General features: G+C 41.1%; 1 protein-coding gene across 2 annotated transcripts in view; it reads left to right on the forward strand.

Moving 5' to 3' along the window:
- LOC139471279 (forkhead-associated domain-containing protein 1-like) overlaps positions 1-23,441 on the forward strand; it is a 50,110-nt gene that overhangs the window by 18,475 nt on the left and 8,194 nt on the right. Inside the window, exons 6-20 of one of the 2 annotated variants that reach the window (XM_071253578.1) lie at positions 3,077-3,247; positions 4,196-4,216; positions 6,429-6,521; positions 7,458-7,550; positions 9,096-9,308; positions 10,783-11,022; positions 11,854-12,052; positions 13,083-13,271; positions 14,377-14,504; positions 15,241-15,568; positions 15,741-15,855; positions 16,697-16,963; positions 17,878-18,010; positions 21,001-21,139; positions 22,752-22,981. In XM_071253578.1, the coding sequence (XP_071109679.1) occupies positions 3,077-3,247; positions 4,196-4,216; positions 6,429-6,521; positions 7,458-7,550; positions 9,096-9,308; positions 10,783-11,022; positions 11,854-12,052; positions 13,083-13,271; positions 14,377-14,504; positions 15,241-15,568; positions 15,741-15,855; positions 16,697-16,963; positions 17,878-18,010; positions 21,001-21,139; positions 22,752-22,981 (2,559 nt within the window). The remainder of the gene's footprint in view (positions 1-3,076; positions 3,248-4,195; positions 4,217-6,428; positions 6,522-7,457; positions 7,551-9,095; positions 9,309-10,782; positions 11,023-11,853; positions 12,053-13,082; positions 13,272-14,376; positions 14,505-15,240; positions 15,569-15,740; positions 15,856-16,696; positions 16,964-17,877; positions 18,011-21,000; positions 21,140-22,751; positions 22,982-23,441) is intronic. The other variant, XM_071253579.1, reaches the window with a different exon arrangement.

Consider the following 23,441-nt stretch of genomic DNA (forward strand, 5'->3'; position numbering starts at 1 on the left):
GATGGTAGCAGGACAACATAATACATAATCAGGCATCATCGATATCCATCATCGCTATTGATCGTAAACAACATGCAACTTTTTGCTTTGTAGTACTCAGAAATCCATGTTTTCTTCATGGTGGGGTATAAGGGATTTATTGTCCTGCTCAGAAATTCATGTGCAGCTTGTTTGCTTCATGGTGGGGTATAAGGGATTTATTGTGCCACTCAGAAATCCATGTGTAGCTTGTTTGCTTCATGGTGGGGTATAAGGGATTTATTGTGCCACTCAGAAATCCATGTGTAGCTTGTTTTCTTCATGGTGGGGTATAAGGGATTTATTGTGCCACTCAGAAATCCATGTGTAGCTTGTTTTCTTCATGGTGGGGTATAAGGGATTTATTGTACCACTCAGAAATCCATGTGTAGCTTGTTTTCTTCATTGTGGGGTATAAGGGATTTATTGTGCCACTCAGAAATCCATGTGTAGCTTGTTTTCTTCATGGTGGGGTATAAGGGATTTATTGTCCCACTCAGAAATCCATGTGTAGGTTGTTTTCTTCATGGTGGGGTATAAGGGATTTATTGTCCCACTCAGAAATCCATGTGTAGGTTGTTTTCTTCACGGTAGGGTATAAGGGATTTATTGTCCCACTCAGAAATTCATGTGTAGGTTGTTTTCTTCATGGTGGGGTATAAGGGATTTATTGTGCCACTCAGAAATCCGTGTGCAGCTTGTTTTCTTCATGGTGGGGTATAAGGGATTTGTTGTCCCACTCAGAAATCCATGTGCAGCTTGTTTTCTTCATGGTGGGGTATAAGGGATTTATAGTCCCAGTTAGAAAAATATTGGGGACACTTTTAAGAAATTTTGGGGGTAAATAAAGTAACACAAATTTCCTTTGTTCTGTGTACTTATTCCTTAAATAATTTCCGGTTTCTATTATGAATACTGGGAAATATCTTGCATTGATTTCTGACCACTAATATCGCAATGCATCAATTCTATGATATATTGTGACGCCCACAATAAATTCGTAATAGTTGAATTGGTCTTTAGGGAAAATGTTGCCTTTACCATGTCCTGTTCGGAGAGATTGGTGTTTTAATCAACCACATGTTGGGGTGTCCATCACTTCTAAATGCCATTCAAAGACTTGATTAGTTTTTCTGACCATGGAGATGAACTACATTAACAGTAGTAGTCTATTGTTCCAATGAATATGTCCCATATATTTGAAACCATTCTTGTCATTACTTTCAAACGTTCCTTCAAGAATATATACTGTATATGACATGCAAGTCCAGACAGACATAGTGTCTTGGTTCTTGGCCGACACAGGCCAGCGTGCATGTATTGTTTTAGCGGAAGTACTCTACTCAGCGCTAATAAGCGGTGCTATTTGGCATGTGATTGGATTAATGTAAGGTTGGATTAAGGTGAGGATTCTGACAGAGGACATTTCCTTTATATAAATCCACTGATGCTTGAGAGGAGGGGGTGTCGCATTCATCACGTTCATATTGAGTTGCATTTTTGGCTAGGGGCCAGCGGTCGCATTCTTATGGAGACGCATTAATTTCACGATTTACAGTATACAGTCAAGCTTTTAGACTCCTGGGCCCTGTTGCACAAAGTGATCTTAGCGCTAAGACTATCGTAAGCCTATGTTAAATTATGGGAGTTATGATCCTCTTAGCGCTAAGATCGCTTTGTGCAAGTGGGCCCTGGCCTTCATCTGACACACTCTGTTTAGTTTTTATACTACAACTTTCGAGATCCTTTTCCAACCATTGCTGTAACCACTTGAGCTATGACATTATTACTAACTGTGCATGACGTTGTAGCTCAAGTCAGTTACAGCAATGGTTGAAAAAGGATCTCTAGTCATGTTGTTACAAAACCAACAAAGAGTTGTCTGATGAAAACTGGGAGGCCGAAAACTTGACTGGGTATATTTATGTATTTATTTGAATTCCCCTATGGGAATGATGGGAATGAACACAAAAGAAGATATAGTTTATTTTTAAAAGAAGAAGAATATAGAAGAAATAGTTCACCTCTCTTCTCACTTTTTTGATAAATTTGATCTAACATCCAACAATATATTTATTGTTGCCTAATCAAATTTTGGTAGTCAGTGATCTGTGTCTAGTTGTTTGTAAAGACAGTAGTGTGATCAGTTAGGATATTCCACAAGAATAAATCATTCCTAATTTCATGGCAACAAATCTTTATCCTTGAACCTCTTTCGGATAATGGCGTGTTGGGTAGCCCAGGGGTTAAGTGTTTGCTTGTTGGCTGAAGGTCTGGGTTCGATTTCCAACATGGTTACAATGTGTGAAGCTAATTTCTGGTGTCCTTTTCCATGTGTTCCTGGAATATTGCTAAGATGGTGTAAAACCATGCTCACTTTTCTAACACCAAAAAGCATCAAAATCAGATCTTAGTTCTCGCTATCGCTAAATAAAGATCTAAGGACATCCCATTAGGGGTCACGTCAGAACAACCTTTCATCCGACCAATCAGAGTGTCGCTTACCAGATCATGAAAGTGACAGTCGGAATGTGTTTTCTAATCATGCAACCTTGAAAACGTTAATACGCTGTATTCCGAACGACAGTTATGGCCTGTACGACTAATTTTGGCAAAATAATCGTCTATCCCTCGCTTCCGTGGGATAAACATTTGAATGGAGGATCCCTTGCACAGTACGTGGGAAGCACTGCCATACAATCGCAACCATATATTAGACATTCCGGAATGTTCGTTTGTTCAGCTCAAAATTTTAATTGAGAACTGTGTCAACATATTTTTCAAGCGTCTGATATGGAAGTTGCAGTTTGAAACGAGGGCCGTGAAGCTCAAGAAAGCTGCTTTCTTGAGCTGGTGTCGACATCTTGTTAGTCATTTCATTGGTTGGTCAAAGTTCGCGAAAGGTCATTCTGACGAGACTCGTAATGGGATGTCCTCCGATCTATGTTTACCGGCAGCGAGAACTTAGATCTGATTTTAATGAGATAGCAATCTCTCTGAAGGATATGTCCAAAATGAAATTGAAATCCACTGACAAGGCGACTGTTTGCATTTGTAGCTAAATAACATGAAAGGTGATTCCGGTGATAGTCACTACCATCTTAGACAAGAGCTCAACGAGAAGGTGCGGGAACTGAACAATGTCCGCAATGAGTTGGAGAGGGTTAAGAAAGACAAAAACATCACTTCGGGTTTAGTTACACAGATGCAACGCGACATGTCGAGTAAAGTAAGTGAATTCACAATGTTACCCTAACAACCATGTTTATTACACTAACAGAATAGTATGTTCCTGTCTATGACTAACCCGTCATTGTCTGTCATTCGAACATCCCATTTATTATTTACCCACCTACTGCTTAATGATTTTTGTTGTTTTGATTTTTTAATTGTTTTTCGTTTGTCACCTACCTACTGCTTCATGACTTTTTGTAAAACGATTTTTAACTGTTTGTTGCTGTGGTTACATATGCGCATAAGTTTTCAGTTGTGTTATTCTGTCGGAGTTAAGTCTGTTCAGAATACCAGTAAACATTTAATACATTTGTTGTTAATTCGTTTTCTTTATTCACTACAGAGAGTCTTTTGTGTAAGTTCTTGTTAACTTCTAATTACTCTTTCTGAGAAAAAGCCTGCTGACGACAAAACTGAACTTTAAACAAAAAATAATTGACTTAAAATCATAGATTAAAGACTAAGACAGGTCTCGTGATTATGCTTTAGAAAAATAGACATATACTTTAAGTGTAACGTAAGAGTGACGTCAGACTGTAGCTTGCATTAATGAATCTCCTCACAGCTTCAGCCATTTCTCCATTCTGTACAAGCACATTTGAATATGCAAATCAGATAGGTCATTATATCTTTCTCTTTTTTTTTCAAATAAAATTTTTCATCATTCTCACAGCCTATGCTTGGCAAATGCATGCTCGCTTGTAGTATTATAATGTAAAAAAAGATGAATATAAGTAATTTTTTCCAAATATAATTTTTTAATACAAATTCCTCACCTTTTCTGCATGATAGATTAATAATGAGTTACCTAGACAATTTGTGCAATATTTCAGTTTTTAATGGTCCGAGTTGTCTTGTAATCCCCCCAAGTAGTGTAGACCCCCATGTGATTAGCCTGCGTGCTGTGGTGGTAGGGCTAATGTGTTTCTGTTCTATTGTAAAGCAAGAGGAGGATGAGGAGCAGGTAAGTGTGAGAGTCTGTGCGGCACATGCAATGGTTTTCACATCTAATTCTTTCATACATTCCTGGTTATATGTCTTGCTATACTTCCAACATTTTTGTTTGTCCTGGAAATAGGCCAAAAAAAATGTAAAAAATATTTGGTTAAAATTACAATTTATTTGGAATAGAATTTGAAAATAGTAACATGGAAGGTTTTTTCGTGTTATGAGTTCAGACTCGTAGGGATGTGAATTAATTGTGAAGGTAAATTGACATTAAAAGGGTGGTTGTTTTTTTAACCTTAAATCATCTTTCAAATTGAGCAAAATTATTTACATGAATATTCCTCAATTTTAAAAAAATAATGCTTGATGTTAAAATATGAAGAAACATCTATATGATTTTATTAAATTCAAAACAATTGTTACCCAGAATTATATTTGAAGGGAAAAGTCTTTTTTAACATGTTGACCTTAAACATTTATGTCCACAGTTTATTAACATTTTTTCGATTTCACTTTGATAAAAATATGAAGGGTTATTTCAAATGCTAATAATATTTTATGATCGGGAATTTTTAGATTTTTGGGAAGGAATTAAATATTGGTGGACAAGCTTCTTTTTATTCTTTGGATTTATTTTTTAAAACTTTTTATCACATATAACCTGGTGCTAGCTTCTTATCTTTGTCACGTCACCTGTATATGTGATAGTTAACATGCAATTATCACAACGCAATCAGTATGACAATGTATTTATTAACCCCCAAATTAAACTTGGTGCAATATAAGATATACTGTCATTGGCATGTGTGTTTATATAACTGATGTATAGAGTTAGTTTGAAGAAATAATTTCACATGAGATTTGGTGTGTTACACTCTGAATGCGTATTCAAGACATCTACCTGCTTGAGAACTCTCGTCAATTTCATGCACATTTCACTGTCTGTCACTTGCCTATTTCACTGTCAGCTGATTTGTCTCACTGACTGACTGGGTGTGTCCTTGTGCTATGAATAGCTTACAGCTCTTCAAGCATGTCGGTGCAACAATTTGCTGTGCAGAGTTGTGTCCCTTAAGTTTATATACCACGTATGATCGTGGGTTCGAATCCTGTGTTGCCGAGATTATGTTTCAAGGTTTGTCAGCAACGTAGTTATGCTCAGGGGTTTCGCCAAAATGGTAAACGTCCTAGATCTGCATCACTTGGGGATTTCCTCCCACATCAAGCGTGATGTTCAAAGTGGTGTTAGAACCACTCACTGAGTTGGACTGCTGGTGTGGTCTAGTGGATAGAGCGTCTGCCCGGAGAGAGAAAGGTCGTGGGTTTGATACGTTAGTGATGGTACTTGTTGTTACCCTGCCTTGCACTCGGGCATTAAAGGGACTACAAGGACGGGAGAGGCCATTGCACATGCTTCCAACAAGTGGATTTCCAAGCCAAGACTTGATTATGTACAGGCCTCTATGATATAACTGGAATATCGCTGACTGCACCTGGGTAACAGAACATTCACTCACTCACTCACTCACTCAAACTTTTGTCAAATTGATAAAAAAAACAGGAAAAAGATAAACATCAATTTTTCATTCTGAAAGAAAATGACAAAAATGTTATGATCATGAAAAACAAATTTAATGTATATTAGTTATATTTAGGTATGTTTTTTCAATTATTGATACAAATACAGTAAATGTTAAGAAGAAAAGTATGATCAGTAGAAAAAGCATGTTTTACGAATATTTGAATATCATTATCTTATCAGTGTTTCTAGTTATTGATAAAAATATGATAAAGTTGGCATATTGTTTCTGTTCATAAAACATGAGTGAACACAATCATTAAGTCCACTGACATAGTGTGAAATTATACCCTAAAAGGATGCTAAGGTTTTATGTTCTAATTGTGAAAATATTTTTAAAAGGTAAAAAAATATCTAATGAAGAGAATACACCTGATAAAGGAGTAAGTATATACTCCGAAACGTTGTGTTCCTCATAATAAAGAAGTTGACATCCATAAATTCTCTTCCTTCAAAAAAACCCCTTTTACAAAATGAAAGAATTTTTTTTGAAATTTTGTTTCTTGAAAATCATTATGATCATAGAACAAAGATGTCTTATTTTACTGAAATGTGGGTTGATGTTCCATGATGTTCCGTGATATTTGACACACTCTCTCGTATTACTGATATGTTCGTGATGAGTTATCATAATGTCATCATATTGCAGGATTCATCGATCAGCAAACTCACCCGAGAAATTGAGATGTTGAAAAAGGAGCTCCGCGACCGAGACGTCCAAGTGACCACGCTCAACAACAGGGTAGGTGGCGCCGGACATAAACACACACTATGCATCAACTTGTTCTCGACGCTATATGACTGATTTAATGCTGAGGCAACATTAAATTTCAACTTACCCACTAGGGCTGGGACGAGTCCAAATTTTATACCCGTGGGCCCACCCCACTACTACCCGACCCTACCCGGGTACCCACTGTAGGTCTCAGGAGATGTCTCAAAATGTCCGATTGGGAACATTTTTAGGATAGACCAGGATATACGCGTATTGAGATACACGTATATTAAACAATCTGGTCATTCATACACTGAAGTTGACTTAAGTTATATCTTTATTCAACCATATGGAAGAAAATCAGAAAGAATGGGTGCATAGTCAGAAAGAAATGCGAGCATTAGTGACTTGTAGTGTAACCATAGAGTTCTAGATAATTTTAGTCATTAAACAATATATCACATGACTAACCACGGGTCCGGGTAGTCCTGTGGGTACCCGGGTCCTACTCAGTACCCACCTGACCCGGATACCCGAGTTACCCGTCCCAGCCCTATTACCCACTCATTCTTCTTTCGATCCTAACTGTAAACATCCTAAGTGTAAACGCATTAAGTGTAAACATGCCTAAACCAAGGTGTTCAGATTATCTCAATCTCATTAAAATCAGATACAAGTTCTTGCTACCGCTGAGGAGACCCCATTACAGGTCACGTGTATGACAGACCAATGAAATGATTAACAGGAAGTCGACATTGGCCACTAAGAAAGCTGCTTTCTTGAGCTTTGCCGTACCCATTTCAAACTGGTGACTTCCATTTCAGACTATGCATTTTAAAGTATTTTTAATAAGTCATACAGTCTGTAACAGTTGTTTTGTGTCAAGCTTTAGAGGTTGCATGATTAGAAAACATATTCCACTAACAATGTAGCATATCAATTTGAATATTTCATTTGTTGTAGGTGTCCAAGTTGAAGGACACATCGACGCCGGTCAGCCGGCCGGGTGAGGACAGATCGGATGTCAGGGAGAAGGAGCTGGTCAGCCTCAGACAGGTCAGTGTTGTTACCACCGTGTCATCTCCTCCTCAATAATAATAATAATAATAATAATAATAATAATAATAATAATAATAATAATAATAATAATTTGTTTATGGAAATTTATTGTCCAAACCATTGTCTCTTTTCAAAATGATAATTACTATAACAGTTGCTTGGGTAATTGCAGAATGACATTATGAAATTCAGCCTGGAATGTATATTTGAATGACAAGTCCAAGAGTAACTTCCCTTATAACAGTGCTCTCCGTTAGGGAAAAACTAAATCTTATGAACAGTGATTGACTTTGGGAGGAAGAAAAAATGTTAATTTCATTTGACTTGTGTGAAAACTTTTATCAGTAGATCTTTTGAGCAAATAATAAAAGATATACCTGAACATGGCTCCGAACCTTCTCCTGTTACTGATTAGTGATGTAACGATACAGCGATACAGTATTGTGTTGTGATACGAGGCCCTGGATGAAATATATCGATTTTAGGGCTGGGACAAGTCCAAATTTACTACCCAGGTACCCACACCCCTATTACCTGACCCTACCCTGGTACTACTCGCTGTTGGTGTCAAGAGATAGTACAAGATGTCCGATTGGGAATAGTTTGACAGTAGCCCTGGGAAAATGTATTTAGATACACTTATTAAACAATGTGGCCATGCATGCACGGAAGCTTTATTCAAACATATAAAAGTCAGAAGGAATGTGTGTTGTGCCATTAAACCCACAATGGTCTTAAGTCTACAATATTCATGAGTGGGCGTGACTTATGTATGCACATGTTCATAGTCATGAAGAAATGCGAACATTAAAGACTTAAAATTGTCGTGTAACCATGTAGTTATATAGTGATTTTTTGTCATGAAACAATATATCATAGGACTAACCACGGGTCCAGGTAGTCCTGTGGGTACCCGGGTCCAACTCAGGACCCACACATTCGAGTACCCGAGCTACCCGCCCCAGCCCTAATCGATTTTCAACCCGTGATACATATGAAACATTACATTACAAGTTATACTGGTGTGAAAACCTGTGAATAGTAACAGAAACTATTCAACCAGCAGCTATGGCAGATTCTGTCTTTTTTCATGGTTGGACACAAATGACATAACATTCACAATGTCCTCTAGCAATCTGTTTCTGTATCTTTGATCTTTGAAATTTAATAACAAATGATTCAGGGATGTGAATCACCAGCTTTGAGAGAGAATATCAGCTTGTGACATAAAAGTACTGTAATGCGATAGGGATCGTATTGCACCAATAGTATCGGGATATGTATCGTATCGCCACCCCACCGTATCGTAACACCTCTGCTGCTGATGCTGTAAGTCAATAATGGCTTCGTCATACTGGTTCCCTGGCAACTGGATTTATGTAGAAAATTAATTTCATAACATTCGAAGTACAAAAAAAGGTCCTTCAAGGATACAAGTTGGGATCGAGCTGGAAAAAACCAACTGATCTAAAAGATGCATTCTTTCTCATATGCATGAAATGACAACACATTAAATGTACAAATAATGTATTATTCCTTCAGAAATTCAAGGCCTCTGAGAACAAGGTGTCAGAACAACTCAACCTGATTGGTTCTCTCCGAGAGGAGCTGGACAAGACGAAACAGATGCTGTTTGAGTCCAAGGACGTCCATCGTAAACTTCAAGGGGAAGTGGACGCGGCTAAATCCCAGTTCGTGGACATGCAGCGGACGGAGAGAGTGGTCAGGGTGGACATGGAACAGTCTTCCAAGAGGGTCAGTGCCACAGTAACATCGATTATGATATAAGATATAATAATAATATATAAAAAAAAAAAAATAAATAAATAAAAAAAAAAATAAAAAAAATAATAATAATAATTAAAAAACAATAATTTAAAAAAAGAAAGAAGTACATTTGTATAAGGGCATAACTCTATAAACTGGGTGAATGCTCATAGCGCTACATTAGATAGGGGAAAACTCTGCAAGATTAAAATATATTATAATATTAATAATAAAAATAATTACCTTCATTTTGTGCTTAACTCCATACACTGGGTGAATACTCACAGTGCTACATAAAAATTGGTGAAAACTTGGCTGATACAACAAGGTCATAGATACACGACAAATAGATGTGGCAGTTGGTGTTGATTTTAGATTTGGTAAAAGAGTCTGAACAGGAATGTCTCGGAAAATTGTTAGAGTTTCTGCTTCTTTCACATATACAGGATTGTCAAGTCACTGGTGATTTGTTATGCCACCGTATATCTTCTCCGGGTACTTGTCAGAAGGATAGAATGTGTGTTAAACAAAAAACAGGCTTAGAAATTTTCATTTGTTCAAGGGACTGGGTCAGTCCCATTGATTACAGTGTGGATGGGATTATAAACTGATGAATTGTTATGCCATCACTAGTCTTCTCCTGGTACTTGGTACCCAGCCGTCCAAGGCGCCGCAACTTGTTATGAAAACTTGCATCCCTTGGGCACACAATCCCTATGATTGTGGGTTCAAATCCCAGTTTGGCCCGTTTCTAGGATCGTCAGCATCATACCGTGTTCATTGGTTTTACCAAAGTGGTAGACGTCTGAGACCTGCATTATTTCGGGCTTTCCTCCTACATTAAGCTGACACGCCGTGGAATAACTGGAATATTGTTAGAAGCGGTGTTAACCCCAACTCACTCACTTACTCACTGTCAGAAGGATAGATTGTGTGATGAACAGAACAGGCATACACATGTCCAAGTGTCCTGCAGTACAAGGGACTGGTCATGTATTAAAGGGGGTGTAGGTGGGATAGTTCCTCTGACTGTGCCTACCCTCCCCCTTCCCAATTTCATCTAACACTTTTTCATGCTCCCACTTTGGAAAATTGGTCAGAATGGACTTTGCAAATAATATATTCTGTCTTATCCTGATTCATGCTTATTGCTCATGTGTGTGAGTCAGGATAAGAATAAATGATATTTTTACTCTAAAAAATACATTTTTACTCTAATATAGATGCCCCCTCATCCTAACAAATGCGATAAGATGTGTAATAACAAATAATATTCAAAATATGTATAGCCGTACAGTGCAGTCCACACATTGGTCTTTGCAATACAATTAAGTCTCACATTCGGTTCACATTCTCAGCTCCCTGGGGAGTATACAAGCTTCCCAGTAAGAAACGTCTTCTCCAACTGGGTTATATGACTGAACATGATAATTATATCGCTTATATGGGTTTTCGCTTTTAGTTGGAGAGGTTCCGGAACCGTGTGATACAGGTTACGTTCTCCACACCTGGAATCAAGGCGCCAGAAACTGAGATCACTGACGATGAGCTGATTGAGACAATGAAGAAACTCATCGATGAACGCACAAGTCTGACCAATAAGATTAAAGATCTCAAGGAGCAGGTTCGAGTGGCGAGGATTGGTTCAAGTGAACTGATCGCCAATGGCAACAAGCTTAAGGAAAAGTTGATGGCTTCAGTGGTATGTGTTGTTGTATTTATAGAAATGTTCCGCCCCACACAGACAAACACACATTTACGCACACACGCACCCCACACATGCACACCAGAACACACACACCAGAACACACACACTAACACTAACACTAACATAGGATGAGATTTTAAAATAGTTTTGTTATATGCACATTAATATCTGGAGCAACTTTCATTTGTATGATGTGACCGCCTCTGTGGCCTAGTGGTAGAGCATCCGCCCAGAGAGCGGAAGGCCCGAGGTTCGATCCCTGGCCATGTCATACCAGAAGACGTTAAAAAATGGTACTTGCTGTTACCCTGTCTGGCGCTCGGCATTAAGGGGCTAAAACAAGGACTGGTCGGCTCGGAGTCAGTATACTGTGTCTGAGTGGGGTATTCATGTTAAACTGCAGCATGGTATCTCAGTGTGCTAGCACTATAAATCGGCATCAGCCCGGTCTAGTACACACGTGCATGAACGTCGCTATATAAGTGCATTAATCTTGGACGTGACGTTTAACCCCATTCCACCTCACCTCACCTTTTAGTATGATGTCACACTTAATTCTGACAATAATACTCATCACACTTAAGGATCTGGTTCTCACTGCCTTAACGGGCGGTGGGGTAGCCTAGTGGTTAAAGCATTCGCTCGTAACGCCGAAGACCAGGGTTTGATTCCCGACATGGGTACAATGTGTGAAGCCCATTTCTGGTGTCCCCTGTCATGATATTGCTGGAATATTGCGTAAAACCAAACTCACTCACTCTCCCTGCCATGACATAGCTGACATAGCCTCACTGCTTCTGAAATTAACTGACTCCTGTCTTTCAGGATCGCCTGAAGACAGATGGCCGCCTGTCCGTGTCGTTACGGCAGGAGCTGACGGTGATCCAGTCCCTGTCGACCGAGGAGGCACTTCTCTGGGTCCGTGATCTGCTTGTCCGTGTCATGACGGACGAACAGACGTGGGCGACAGACATAGAGGAGGCGCTGGAGAAGTGTGGAGCTAACGTCAAACTGACGAATGATGGTAAGATTATGTAAAACTATGAGGGAGCCTGAATTGGGTGGGGACAGAGTTTGTTCCTGTGTCAGTGTAGCCAATCTGGATCTGTTGTTTCCGTGGATGACAATGAATGGTGCATGTTATTATAACGTGATTAGATGGTTTTTGCTCTTGATATCAACCACTTGTTTGTCATATCCAGATGGTTGCAGTTGCTGTGATATAACTGAAATACTGTTTGATGCCATGATATAACTGAAATACTGTTTGATGCCATGATATAACTGAAATACTGTTTGATGCTGTGATATAACTGAAATACTGTTTGATGTCGTGATATAAATGAAATACTGTTTGATGCCATGATATAACAGATACTGTTTGATGCCATGATATAACTGAAATACTGTTTGATGCTGTGATATACCTGAAATACTGTTTGATGCTGTGATATACCTGAAATAATGTTCGATGCTGTGATATAACTGCAATACAGTTTGATGCCATGACATAACTGAAATACTGTTTGATGCGGTGATATAACTGAAATACTGTTCGATGCTGTTATATAACTGATATACTGTTTGATGCTGTGATATAACTGAAATACTGTTTGATGCCATGACATAACTGAAATACTGTTTGATGCCGAGATATAACTGAAATACTGTTTGATGCCATGACATAACTGAAATACTGTTTGATGCGGTGATATAACTGAAATACTGTTCGATGCTGTTATATAACTGATATACTGTTTGATGCTGTGATATACCTGAAATACTTTTCGATGTCATGACATAACTGAAATACTGTTTGATGCCATGTGTAACTGAAATACTGTTTGATGCCATGATATAACTGAAATACTGTTTGATGCCATGACATAACTGAAATACTGTTTGATGCCATGATATAATGGAAATGCTGTTTGATGCCATGATATAACTGAGATCCTGTTTGATGCCATGATATAACTGAAATACTGTTCAGTAATAAACCAAACTCACAGAATACATCAATATGGTTATTTGACGCGTACATGTCTGTCCAGCTCCGGGATCACACATCCAGATGCTGTTTGCCAAGTGGGAATCGGCCATTGATGAGAAGGAGCGCCTTGGGACGCAGCTAGCGGAGATGGAGCAGAGCCACAAGGAGGAGTTGAAGCAGAAGCTGGACGCCCTCAAGGAGGAGATGGGCAACAAGCTGGTGGATGCCGTGGAGAAAGCGAGACTCGAGGGTGAGGAGGGGAAGAACGGTGATGCATCAGTCGTGAAGTTTAAAATAAACCTGGTGCACAGGTGGACCCGTTGTCTGAGCAACCTCAAACAATCTATTCATTTTTACTATTTACACACCATGTTTTCCTTAAAACAAACTATTAAGATATTTCAGCACTGCCAAGAAACAATTCATTTTGAGCATATTTCTGCAAAAACTGTTCATTTACAAATCACCCAAATTTGTGTGCTTGTTTTGGCGTTGTCAATGAAAACATGAAATTTATGAAGAAACATCACTTTGCATGATGATTTACAAATTCAATGGTATTTGTGTACTGTATGCGGGACAGTGTTTCATACTCAGAGGTTAAGATTTACATGTGTATTTGTCCCGGGAAAAGCAATCAGCGCTTTACCCATTTTTTCCCCAATCGATGGGTGAGTTAGTTTAAAAAAATTTAATGTTATGGCCATGTTATGACCATAACATCATAACTGAAAAGAAATTTCATAGGAATTGATAGGACGACCGAGACTTTGTATCTCTAATGACTAATGTTCATTTCAAGGCACGTTCATGGTGAATTGATGTGATTTGCCAATCAGATCATACATGATTTCTCTGAAATTAATGTAAACAAAATTGAATGAAATCTTGGAGAAGAGTAATATAATAGCTTACAAACAGTACGGATTTGTTGCCATGCTTCTTCAGGTGTTGTGTGCCCACGATAACGTTTTCTCAGCGTCAAATAAAACCAAAGCTCATTGTATGTGTGTGTTATGCAAACACTGGTAGTCCAACAGTAGTTAAATACTGTATTCCAGTATTTTACTCATCAAGAAATACATTTATGTAAGGAGGCCCTTTCCCAGGTTAATTGTACACAACTGTTTATTATGTTGATAATAGTTTGAACAACTGAGGAAAAAAAAGCCTGCCCGTCTGCTTAATTTTTAAAAGTAGTTGCATCAGAGCCAATAATTTTATTTTTTTAAGTCTTTAATCAATTTCAATACTACACCCCCCATAATCTTTAAATGATCATATTTGATCTGATAGGACTGCAACTTTTCTTAAGACATCCATGAATAATTTGGCAAATATTCATCATTTTGCAGAGGAAGAGAAATTTAACCGTGCAATCGATAGTATCACTGCCGTGGAAACCGAGAAAAGAGAAATTGCTGTTGGCACGGAGAAGAAGAAGGTGGAGGAGCTGGAGGCCAGCCTGGAGTCCATGAGACAGGTGAGGGGCAGACTGATGTGGTATGCTTGTAAAGTACCAAGATATTTCTAGTTGGGACTTTTGGTGTCATTGAGTTACTGTGATTTTATGATAAATACCTGTACGATACATTTACCTGTCAAAATTCTGGGGCGGTCGGGTAGCCTAGTGGTTAAAGCATTTGCTCGCCACGCCGAAGACCTGGGTTCGGTTCCCGACATGGGTACAATGTGTGATGCCCATTTCTGGTGTCCCCCGCCGTGATATTGCTGGAATATTGCTAAAAGCGGCGTAAAACCAAACTCACTACAAAGTTCTGATTTCCTAGCTTTATTCGACAAAATGTCAGAGCTGAACAAATAGTTTGTTTCCTTGGTTCTATTGTTGGAGAGTTAGTTAAGGGAGATAACTCTCGTCATCAACCTGTATATGGTAGTAACAGCTCCTGCATGTGGACCCACTATGTCATGTCTTTTCAAAGAAGGTCTGTTTCTATAAAACTGAATGTTATAGTAAAAGATTCAGGCTTTACTCACACATTAAGCTGACAGCAGCTAGACCATGGTATTTTGGCATTGAAAACATTAAAGATCTTTCCTAGTAGATGGGTGGGCCCAGTCGGTCGAGTTGTCTTAGGCGCCGCGTTAAATAACAAACCAACCTGAAATATTTCAACAGACTCCTCAAGAAGAAAAATAAATTGTTTTAGAATTCAATTTATTCCACATTTTGATTCCACAACAACTCTTGTTCCCAGTCTTTGACCTCGAAACAGGAAGAGGACAAGGATAAACTGGAACAGGCGGCACAGGCGCTGGCCGAGATGGCCTCCCTCAGGGCGCTGGAGTCCGAGCTCCGGGAACAGATCGCCAAGCTGGACCAGGAGAAGACGGAGCAGGCTGTCAGGTTGGAGGAGGAGAAGGAGGAGACGAGGCAGAGAGGGCAGAACGAGGCGGAATCGTTCAAGGAACAAGTTAAACAGCATGCGGTCACCATATGCACGATGGAGGAGAGGATCGTGAAGCTGACCAAGAAGAATAAAGATTACCAGGACGAGGTAGAACAACTCAAGAAAGTAATAACAGGTAGGCAGCTTGGGTTGTATACTCCCCAGGGAGTTGAGAATGTTAACTGGAACGGAAACGGATCCACTGGTTGGATAACAAATGCTCGACATTTATGATGCACTGCTCGGTGCCAATGAGTGAAAACTTGTGTGTGGTATATTTTTGTAAAGTCAGCAATATTATTTTCCAGAAATTGAACACAGGATCTCTCAGCACAAACCAAGTCTTCCTCCAAAGCCTAAGGTTGTTATCCAGAGAAACACGGAAGAACTTGCAGCAATGGAACACCTTATATCTGTCCTCAGGTACTGGACAATACCGTTTTTGGGAGGGGTGACATTAATGATGACGATTGCAAACTTGCCGCCTTGCAAACTTGCCGCCATTTGAATGTTTTACCACCCAACATCCAATTTACTGGGGAGCGCTTATTAATTTTGTGTGTAATAAAAGCATGTACACACAACTATTTAGGTATTAGGAAATGACTATTTGATTTTAATTTTGTTTGGGATTAGGAGGATTTTTTAGGCGCGGAAGCTCCATTTTTTTTTCTTCAAAATAAATTGATGTTAAGTTACATTCTTTTCACTCACTCATTCAAGAATGCTTACCATGGGTAAAGTGCAATGTGCAAGGGTCATTCTCGGTGCTGTGAGGTGGGTTAGGGCTGGGACGGTTAACTCAGGTACCCGGGTCGGATGGGTACTAAGTAAGACCTGGGTACCCACAGGACTACCTGGACCCGTGGTTAGTTACGTAATATATTGTTTAATGACAAAAATTATCTAGAACTTTATGGTTAGACTACAAGTCAATAATGTTCGCATTTCTTTCTGACTATGCACCCATTCCTTCTGATTTTTCATATGGTTGAATAAAGATATAACTTAAGTCAAGTTCAGTGTATGAATGACCAGATTGTTTAATACATGTATTTAAATACTTTTTGCCAGGGCTATGCTAAAAAAGTTCTCAATCAGACATTTTGAGACATCTCCTGAGACCTGCCGTGGGTACCCGGGTAGGGTCGGGTAATAGGGGGGTGGGTCCCCGGGTAGTAAATTTTGACTCATCCCAGCCCTAATGAGGTTGAATATTGTTAAAAGTTCACTTACCACTCATTAAATTCTTTTCGCTTTCCAGGAGGGAAAACAGTGATCTCAAGAAGCAGTTCACGGAATCTCAGGACGTGATCATGGGTCTTCGGCGCGACCTGGCGGGGGCGTCAGCCCGTCTGTCCGACATCACCGGGGAGCTGAGCGAGTCGCAGAAACAAGAGATGGAGTACAAGAAGGAGCTGCTGGTGAAGAAGGAGAAGGACCTGACTGAGTCGCGGCAGCAGCTCGCCAAACTGTCGCAGATTGTCGACAAACAGAAGGAGGAAATTAAAAAGATTGAAGAGGAGTTGAGGTGAGATGAATGTTTGTTCATAGATGGATCCAGACGTGGTGGATCCAGACTTGGTGGAACCAGACTGGGGTCCAGGGAGTACGGACCACCACCAACCCCCACCTCCACCTACCCCCCCCCCACCCACCCCTTCCTTTTGAAAACAAAATGTAGTATGTTGCGGGCAGTAAAATTATCTGAGAGAGGATTTTGATATTTTGAACCTCCTTTAAAAATTCTGAACCCACCCTTGTGATATTCTGTGGATCTTTGTTATATATTTAGAAGTTTTCTAGGTGAATGGCTGTTCAAGAGTCGATGTATAACACCAATCTAACGTGATAATATTTTTGCAACATAAATACCATGACTACCAAAGCAACATGGTCGCAGATACATGCTTTCATCAGGAAACATGTATGTCATCTTAGTTTATCTTAGAGTTAACACTACAAACGTCCAGTTTCCACCCTTGTCGAACTAGGCTGGAATTTGTGAGTTATACTTTGGCTGGATTTCAATCTATTGCAGGATTTGTGTGTTCAGTCCACTGATCGTCGACAGATATTTTCTGAATCTCAAGTGTTATGTTTTGGGTGTCCGTGAGCCAGGGATTGTGAAAGTTTTCTTCATTTAACTTGATCAGATTGTCTTGACTGGGGGCCGCCATTTTCTTTGAAGCAAATGCATGTGATATGAGGGGTAGAATCTGATTGGTCGATAGGTCAGACACAGAAGGGGCATAACTAATAAAAGCCTCTGGTGGTGCTACGAAAATTCCAGCCGAATTCGGCAAGGGTGGAAACTGGACTTTTATAGTGAGTTAACTCCCTTGCTTGGGGAAGATGTCTTCATACAGACATGACACACTGACTCACCCTCATGCCATAACCTGCCGACATCACAGGTGTAATGCTCTGTCCATGTGTCTGCAGCAAGGAGCAGTCGGTGTCCTCCAAGTTGCGGGCGGGGCTGGAGGAGAGGACGGAGAGACTGAAGCAGCTTGAGACTCGGCTGAGCGAAGAGAAGGAGGAACAGAAGAAGCAGCTGGAGCTCCTCGACCAGGAGGTAATACTGGGTCGATACTGGGTACAGGGTACTGGGGTGGATACTAGATATTGAGTACTGGGTACTGGGGTGGATACTGGGTACTGAGTACTGGGTACTGGGGTGGATACTGGGTAGTGAGTACTGGGTACTGGGGTGGATACTGGGTAGTGAGTACTGGGTACTGGTGTGGGTACTGGGTACTGGGGTGGATACTGGATATTGAGTACTGGGTACTGGGGTGGATACTGGATATTGAGTACTGGGTACTGGGGTGGATACTGGGTATTGAGTACTGGGTACTGGGGTGGATACTGGATATTGAGTACTGAGTACTGGGGTGGATACTGGATATTGAGTACTGGGTACTGGGGTGGATACTGGATATTGAGTACTGGGTACTGGGGTGGATACTGGATATTGAGTACTGGGTACTGGGGTGGATACTGGATATTGAGTACTGGGTACTGGGGTGGATACTGGATATTGAATACTGGGTACTGGGGTGGATACTGGATATTGAGTACTGGGTACTGGGGTGGATACTGGATATTGAGTACTGGGTACTGGGGTGGATACTTGATATTGAGTACTGGGTACTGGTGTGGATACTGGGTATTGAGTACTGGGTACTGGTGTGGGTACTGGGTACTGGGGTGGATACTGGATATTGAGTACTGGGTACTGGGGTGGATACTGGATATTGAGTACTGGGTACTGGGGTGGATACTGGGTATTGAGTACTGGGTACTGGGGTGGATACTGGATATTGAGTACTGAGTACTGGGGTGGATACTGGATATTGAGTACTGGGTACTGGGGTGGATACTTGATATTGAGTACTGGGTACTGGGGTGGATACTGGATATTGAGTACTGGGTACTGGGGTGGATACTTGATATTGAGTACTGGGTACTGGGGTGGATACTGGATATTGAGTACTGGGGTGGATACTGGATATTGAGTACTGAGTACTGGGGTGGATACTGGATATTGAGTACTGGGTACTGGGGTGGATACTGGATATTGAGTACTGGGGTGGATACTGGGTATTGAGTACTGGGAACTGGGGTGGATATTGAGTACTGGGTACTGGGGTGGATACTGGATATTGAGTACTGGGTACTGGGGTGGATACTGGATATTGAGTACTGGGAACTGGGGTGGATATTGAGTACTGGGAACTGGGGTGGATACTGGGTATTGAGTACTGGGAACTGGGGTGGATACTGGGTATTGAGTACTGGGTACTGGGTGGATACTGGATATTGAGTACTGAGTACTGGGGTGGATACTGGATATTGAGTACTGGGTACTGGGGTGGATACTGGATATTGAGTACTGAGTACTGGGGTGGATACTGGATATTGAGTACTGAGTACTGGGGTGGATACTGGATATTGAGTACTGGGTACTGGGGTGGATACTGGATATTGAATACTGGGTACTGGGGTGGATACTGGATATTGAGTACTGGGTACTGGGGTGGATACTGGATATTGAGTACTGGGTACTGGGGTGGATACTTGATATTGAGTACTTAGTACTGGGGTGGATACTGGGTATTGAGTACTGGGTACTGGGGTGGATACTGGATATTGAGTACTGAGTACTGGGGTGGATACTGGATATTGAGTACTGAGTACTGGGGTGGATACTGGATATTGAGTACTGGGAACTGGGGTGGATATTGAGTACTGGGAACTGGGGTGGATACTGGGTACTGAGTACTGGGAACTGGGGTGGATACTGGGTATTGAGTACTGGGTACTGGGGTGGATACTGGATATTGAGTACTGAGTACTGGGGTGGATACTTGATATTGAGTACTGGGTACTGGGGTGGATACTGGATATTGAATACTGAGTACTGGGGTGGATACTGGATATTGAGTACTGGGTACTGGGGTGGATACTGGATATTGAGTACTGGGTACTGGGGTGGATACTTGATATTGAGTACTGGGTACTGGGGTGGATACTTGATATTGAGTACTGGGTACTGGGGTGGATACTTGATATTGAGTACTGGGTACTGGGGTGGATACTGGATATTGAGTACTTAGTACTGGGGTGGATACTGGATATTGAGTACTGGGTACTGGGGTGGATACTGGATATTGAGTACTGGGTACTGGGGTGGATACTGGATATTGAGTACTGGGTACTGGGGTGGATACTGGATATTGAGTACTGAGTACTGGGGTGGATACTGGGTATTGAGTACTGGGTACTGGGGTGGATACTGGATATTGAGTACTGGGTACTGGGGTGGATACTGGATATTGAGTACTGAGTACTGGGGTGGATACTGGATATTGAGTACTGAGTACTGGGGTGGATACTGGATATTGAGTACTGAGTACTGGGGTGGATACTGGATATTGAGTACTGAGTACTGGGGTGGATACTGGATATTGAGTACTGGGTACTGGGGTGGATACTGGATATTGAGTACTGGGTACTGGGGTGGATACTGGATATTGAGTACTGGGTACTGGGGTGGATACTGGATATTGAGTACTGGGTACTGGGGTGGATACTGGATATTGAGTACTGGGTACTGGGGTGGATACTGGATATTGAGTACTGAGTACTGGGGTGGATACTGGGTATTGAGTACTGGGTACTGGGGTGGATACTGGATATTGAGTACTGAGTACTGGGGTGGATACTGGATATTGAGGACTGGGTACTGGGGTGGATACTGGGTATTGAGTACTGGGTACTGGGGTGGATACTGGGTACTGGGGTCGATACTGGGTACTGGGGTCGATACTGGATACTGAGTACTGGGGTCGATACTGGATACTGGGTACTATGGTCTATACTTAGTACTGTGGTCAATACTGGGTACTAGGGTCGATACTGAGTACTGTGTACTGGATATTGGTGTCAATACTGTGTACTGGGGTCAATACTGGGTACTGGGTATTGGTTAGTGAATACTTGGATCCAGATACTGGATACTGAATATTTGATAATTATCGTGTTCAAATATCTTTTCTTCAGGGTCGCATCACTTCAGAGTTGTCTGCTCTTGGTTCCCAATGCCGCGGAGAGCGACACGAGCAGGTCATCACGAGGCAGAGGGAAGCTCTGGCGGAACTCAGGCAAAGAGTCAAGGTCCTTGAGAGCGTGCGACCACCATGTGAGTTCCATCAATCTGAGTATGTTAGAATACGTGTCAGATTGGGTTGCCAGCACCTTATTCTTGTCGCAACAGTTGACTAAAATTGAGATGAAGCTATTGATTGTGTGTCAGTGTACCCCAACTACATGGAAGCTGTTCACGCTATCAGGGGGCATGGGTGGCCCAGTCATCTAAGGCGCCGCGATTCGCTGTGCAGAATTGCATCCCTTGGGCTCGCCAGAAACCTATGATTGTGGGTTCGAATCACTGTTAGCCCCGATTACGTTCCTAGGTTTGTCAGCACCATACCCGTGCTCGTGGGTTTCACCGAAGTGGTAAACGTCTGAGACCTGCATCACTTGGGGCTTTCCTCCGAAATTAAGCTGACACGCGGCAATATGACTGGAATGCTGTTAAAGGCGGCGTTAAACCCAACTCACTCACTCACTCTCTCACTCACTGTTTACGCTATCAACCAATGGTTTGCCAGACTTAGGCCTGAATTAGGTTTTCTGTTCAAAATTTGGGCCAGATTATTGACATCGATCGGTGAAATAAATAAAAATTCCTGTCTCTCTTTTTCCTCAAAATATTAAGTAAAATGAAAGTATGAAAGTAGGAGGAATAGAGAAAGAAACAAGTTACAGTGTTTCCTCGCTATTGCGCGCTTCAATATAGTGCTACCTCGGGTATGGTTTGGGTAAAGCATGGCTCCAAATATGATATTACTGGAATATTGCTAAGAGCGGTGTAAAATCAAACTCACTCACTCACTCACTAGGCTTCTTTATATTATTTTAATAGACAATTTAAACAAATCTTGAACAAAATATTTTTATTTCAGAGACTCAATGTTAGTTTAACAGGAACATCAATCAGGAACATCAATCTCATTAAAATCAGATCTAAGTTCTCGCTACCGAGATCTGATGACATCCCCTTAAGGGTCACGTCGAACGACCTTTTGCGAACTTTAACCGATCACTGATATGACTAACAAGAAGTCGACATCACCCTATTAGAAAACATCTTTCTCGACTTTTACGGCATTCGTTTCAATCTGGCGACTTCCATTTCAGACTACGCTTGAAAGATATGTAGACACAGTTCTCGATAAAAATTTTGAAATCTGAACAAACGAACATTCTTGAATGTCTAATATATTGTTGAGATTGTATGGCAGTGCTTCGTGCGTACTGTGCAACACCTTCTCCGTTCAAATGTTTATCCCACGGAAGCGAGAGGTAGACCATAATTTTAACTGAATCAGCCGTACGGGCCATAACTGTTGTTCAGAATACCCTGTGTTAACATTTTCGAGGTTGCATGATTAGAAAACACATTCCGACTGTCACTTTCATGATCTGGTAAGCCACGCTTTCATTGGTCGGATGAAAGGTCGTTCTGACGTGACCGTAATTGGATATCCTCAAATCTTTGTTTAGTAATAGCAAGAAACACGATCTGATTTTAATGAGATTGACAGGAACATTCAAATGAGATTTATTTCATACAAAAAATGGCATCCATGTAAATTCAGTTATGAATAAAAAATGAAGGTCTGTCTAAATTTTGTTCCTCACTCCTTGAGCTGGACAAGTGTAAGAGCTGGTGTTGTGTGTTTGTCCAGTGCCTTCCCAGGACCAGGCTCTCCAACAAGTCATCTCACTCAAGAAGGAGTTGGCCGAGATGAGGGTCAACCAGGCAATATCCGAGGACCGTGTCTTGCAGAGCGTGACCTCACTGGACCGCGAGATCGGCAAGGCTCGGGGTCTCATCACCCCTGCCAACGTTGAGGCAGATATGGAGAGAAGTGCCCACAGGGAGACCATGGATGCTCTGGAGTGCAGTGAGACGACAGTAAGTTGTTAGATATGTAGCTTCTTTAGTGTGAGGGGGGCCGGGTAGCCTAGTGGTTAAAGCGTTCGCTCGTCACGCCGAAGACCCGGGTTCGATACCCGACATGGGTACAATGTGTGAAGCCCATTTCTGGTGCCCCAAGCCGTGATATTGCTGGAATATTGCTAAAGGCGTCGTAAAACCATACTCACTCACTCACTCTTTAGTGTGAGGCTCATGGCTCAGTGGTTAAAATGATGGCTTAAATTGGCATGAGTTTGAATCCTGATTTTGGTGGGGTGTTCCTCAATTTGGGTGTTCCTCAATTCAGGTGTTCCCCAGTGTGATATGCCTTGAATGAGGGCCCTGATGGGACATACAGTTTAGCGTATAACAACCAAAAACAGTATCGTAAACATAAATGGGTGAAATTATACCGTAAAAGATTTATGTAAAATGTCCATTACAAAAATGCTTGTCA

Source organism: Haliotis cracherodii, unplaced genomic scaffold (assembly GCF_022045235.1).
Source record: "Haliotis cracherodii isolate W230 unplaced genomic scaffold, xgHalCrac1.p SCAF_22, whole genome shotgun sequence".
Lineage (NCBI taxonomy): Eukaryota > Metazoa > Mollusca > Gastropoda > Lepetellida > Haliotidae > Haliotis > Haliotis cracherodii.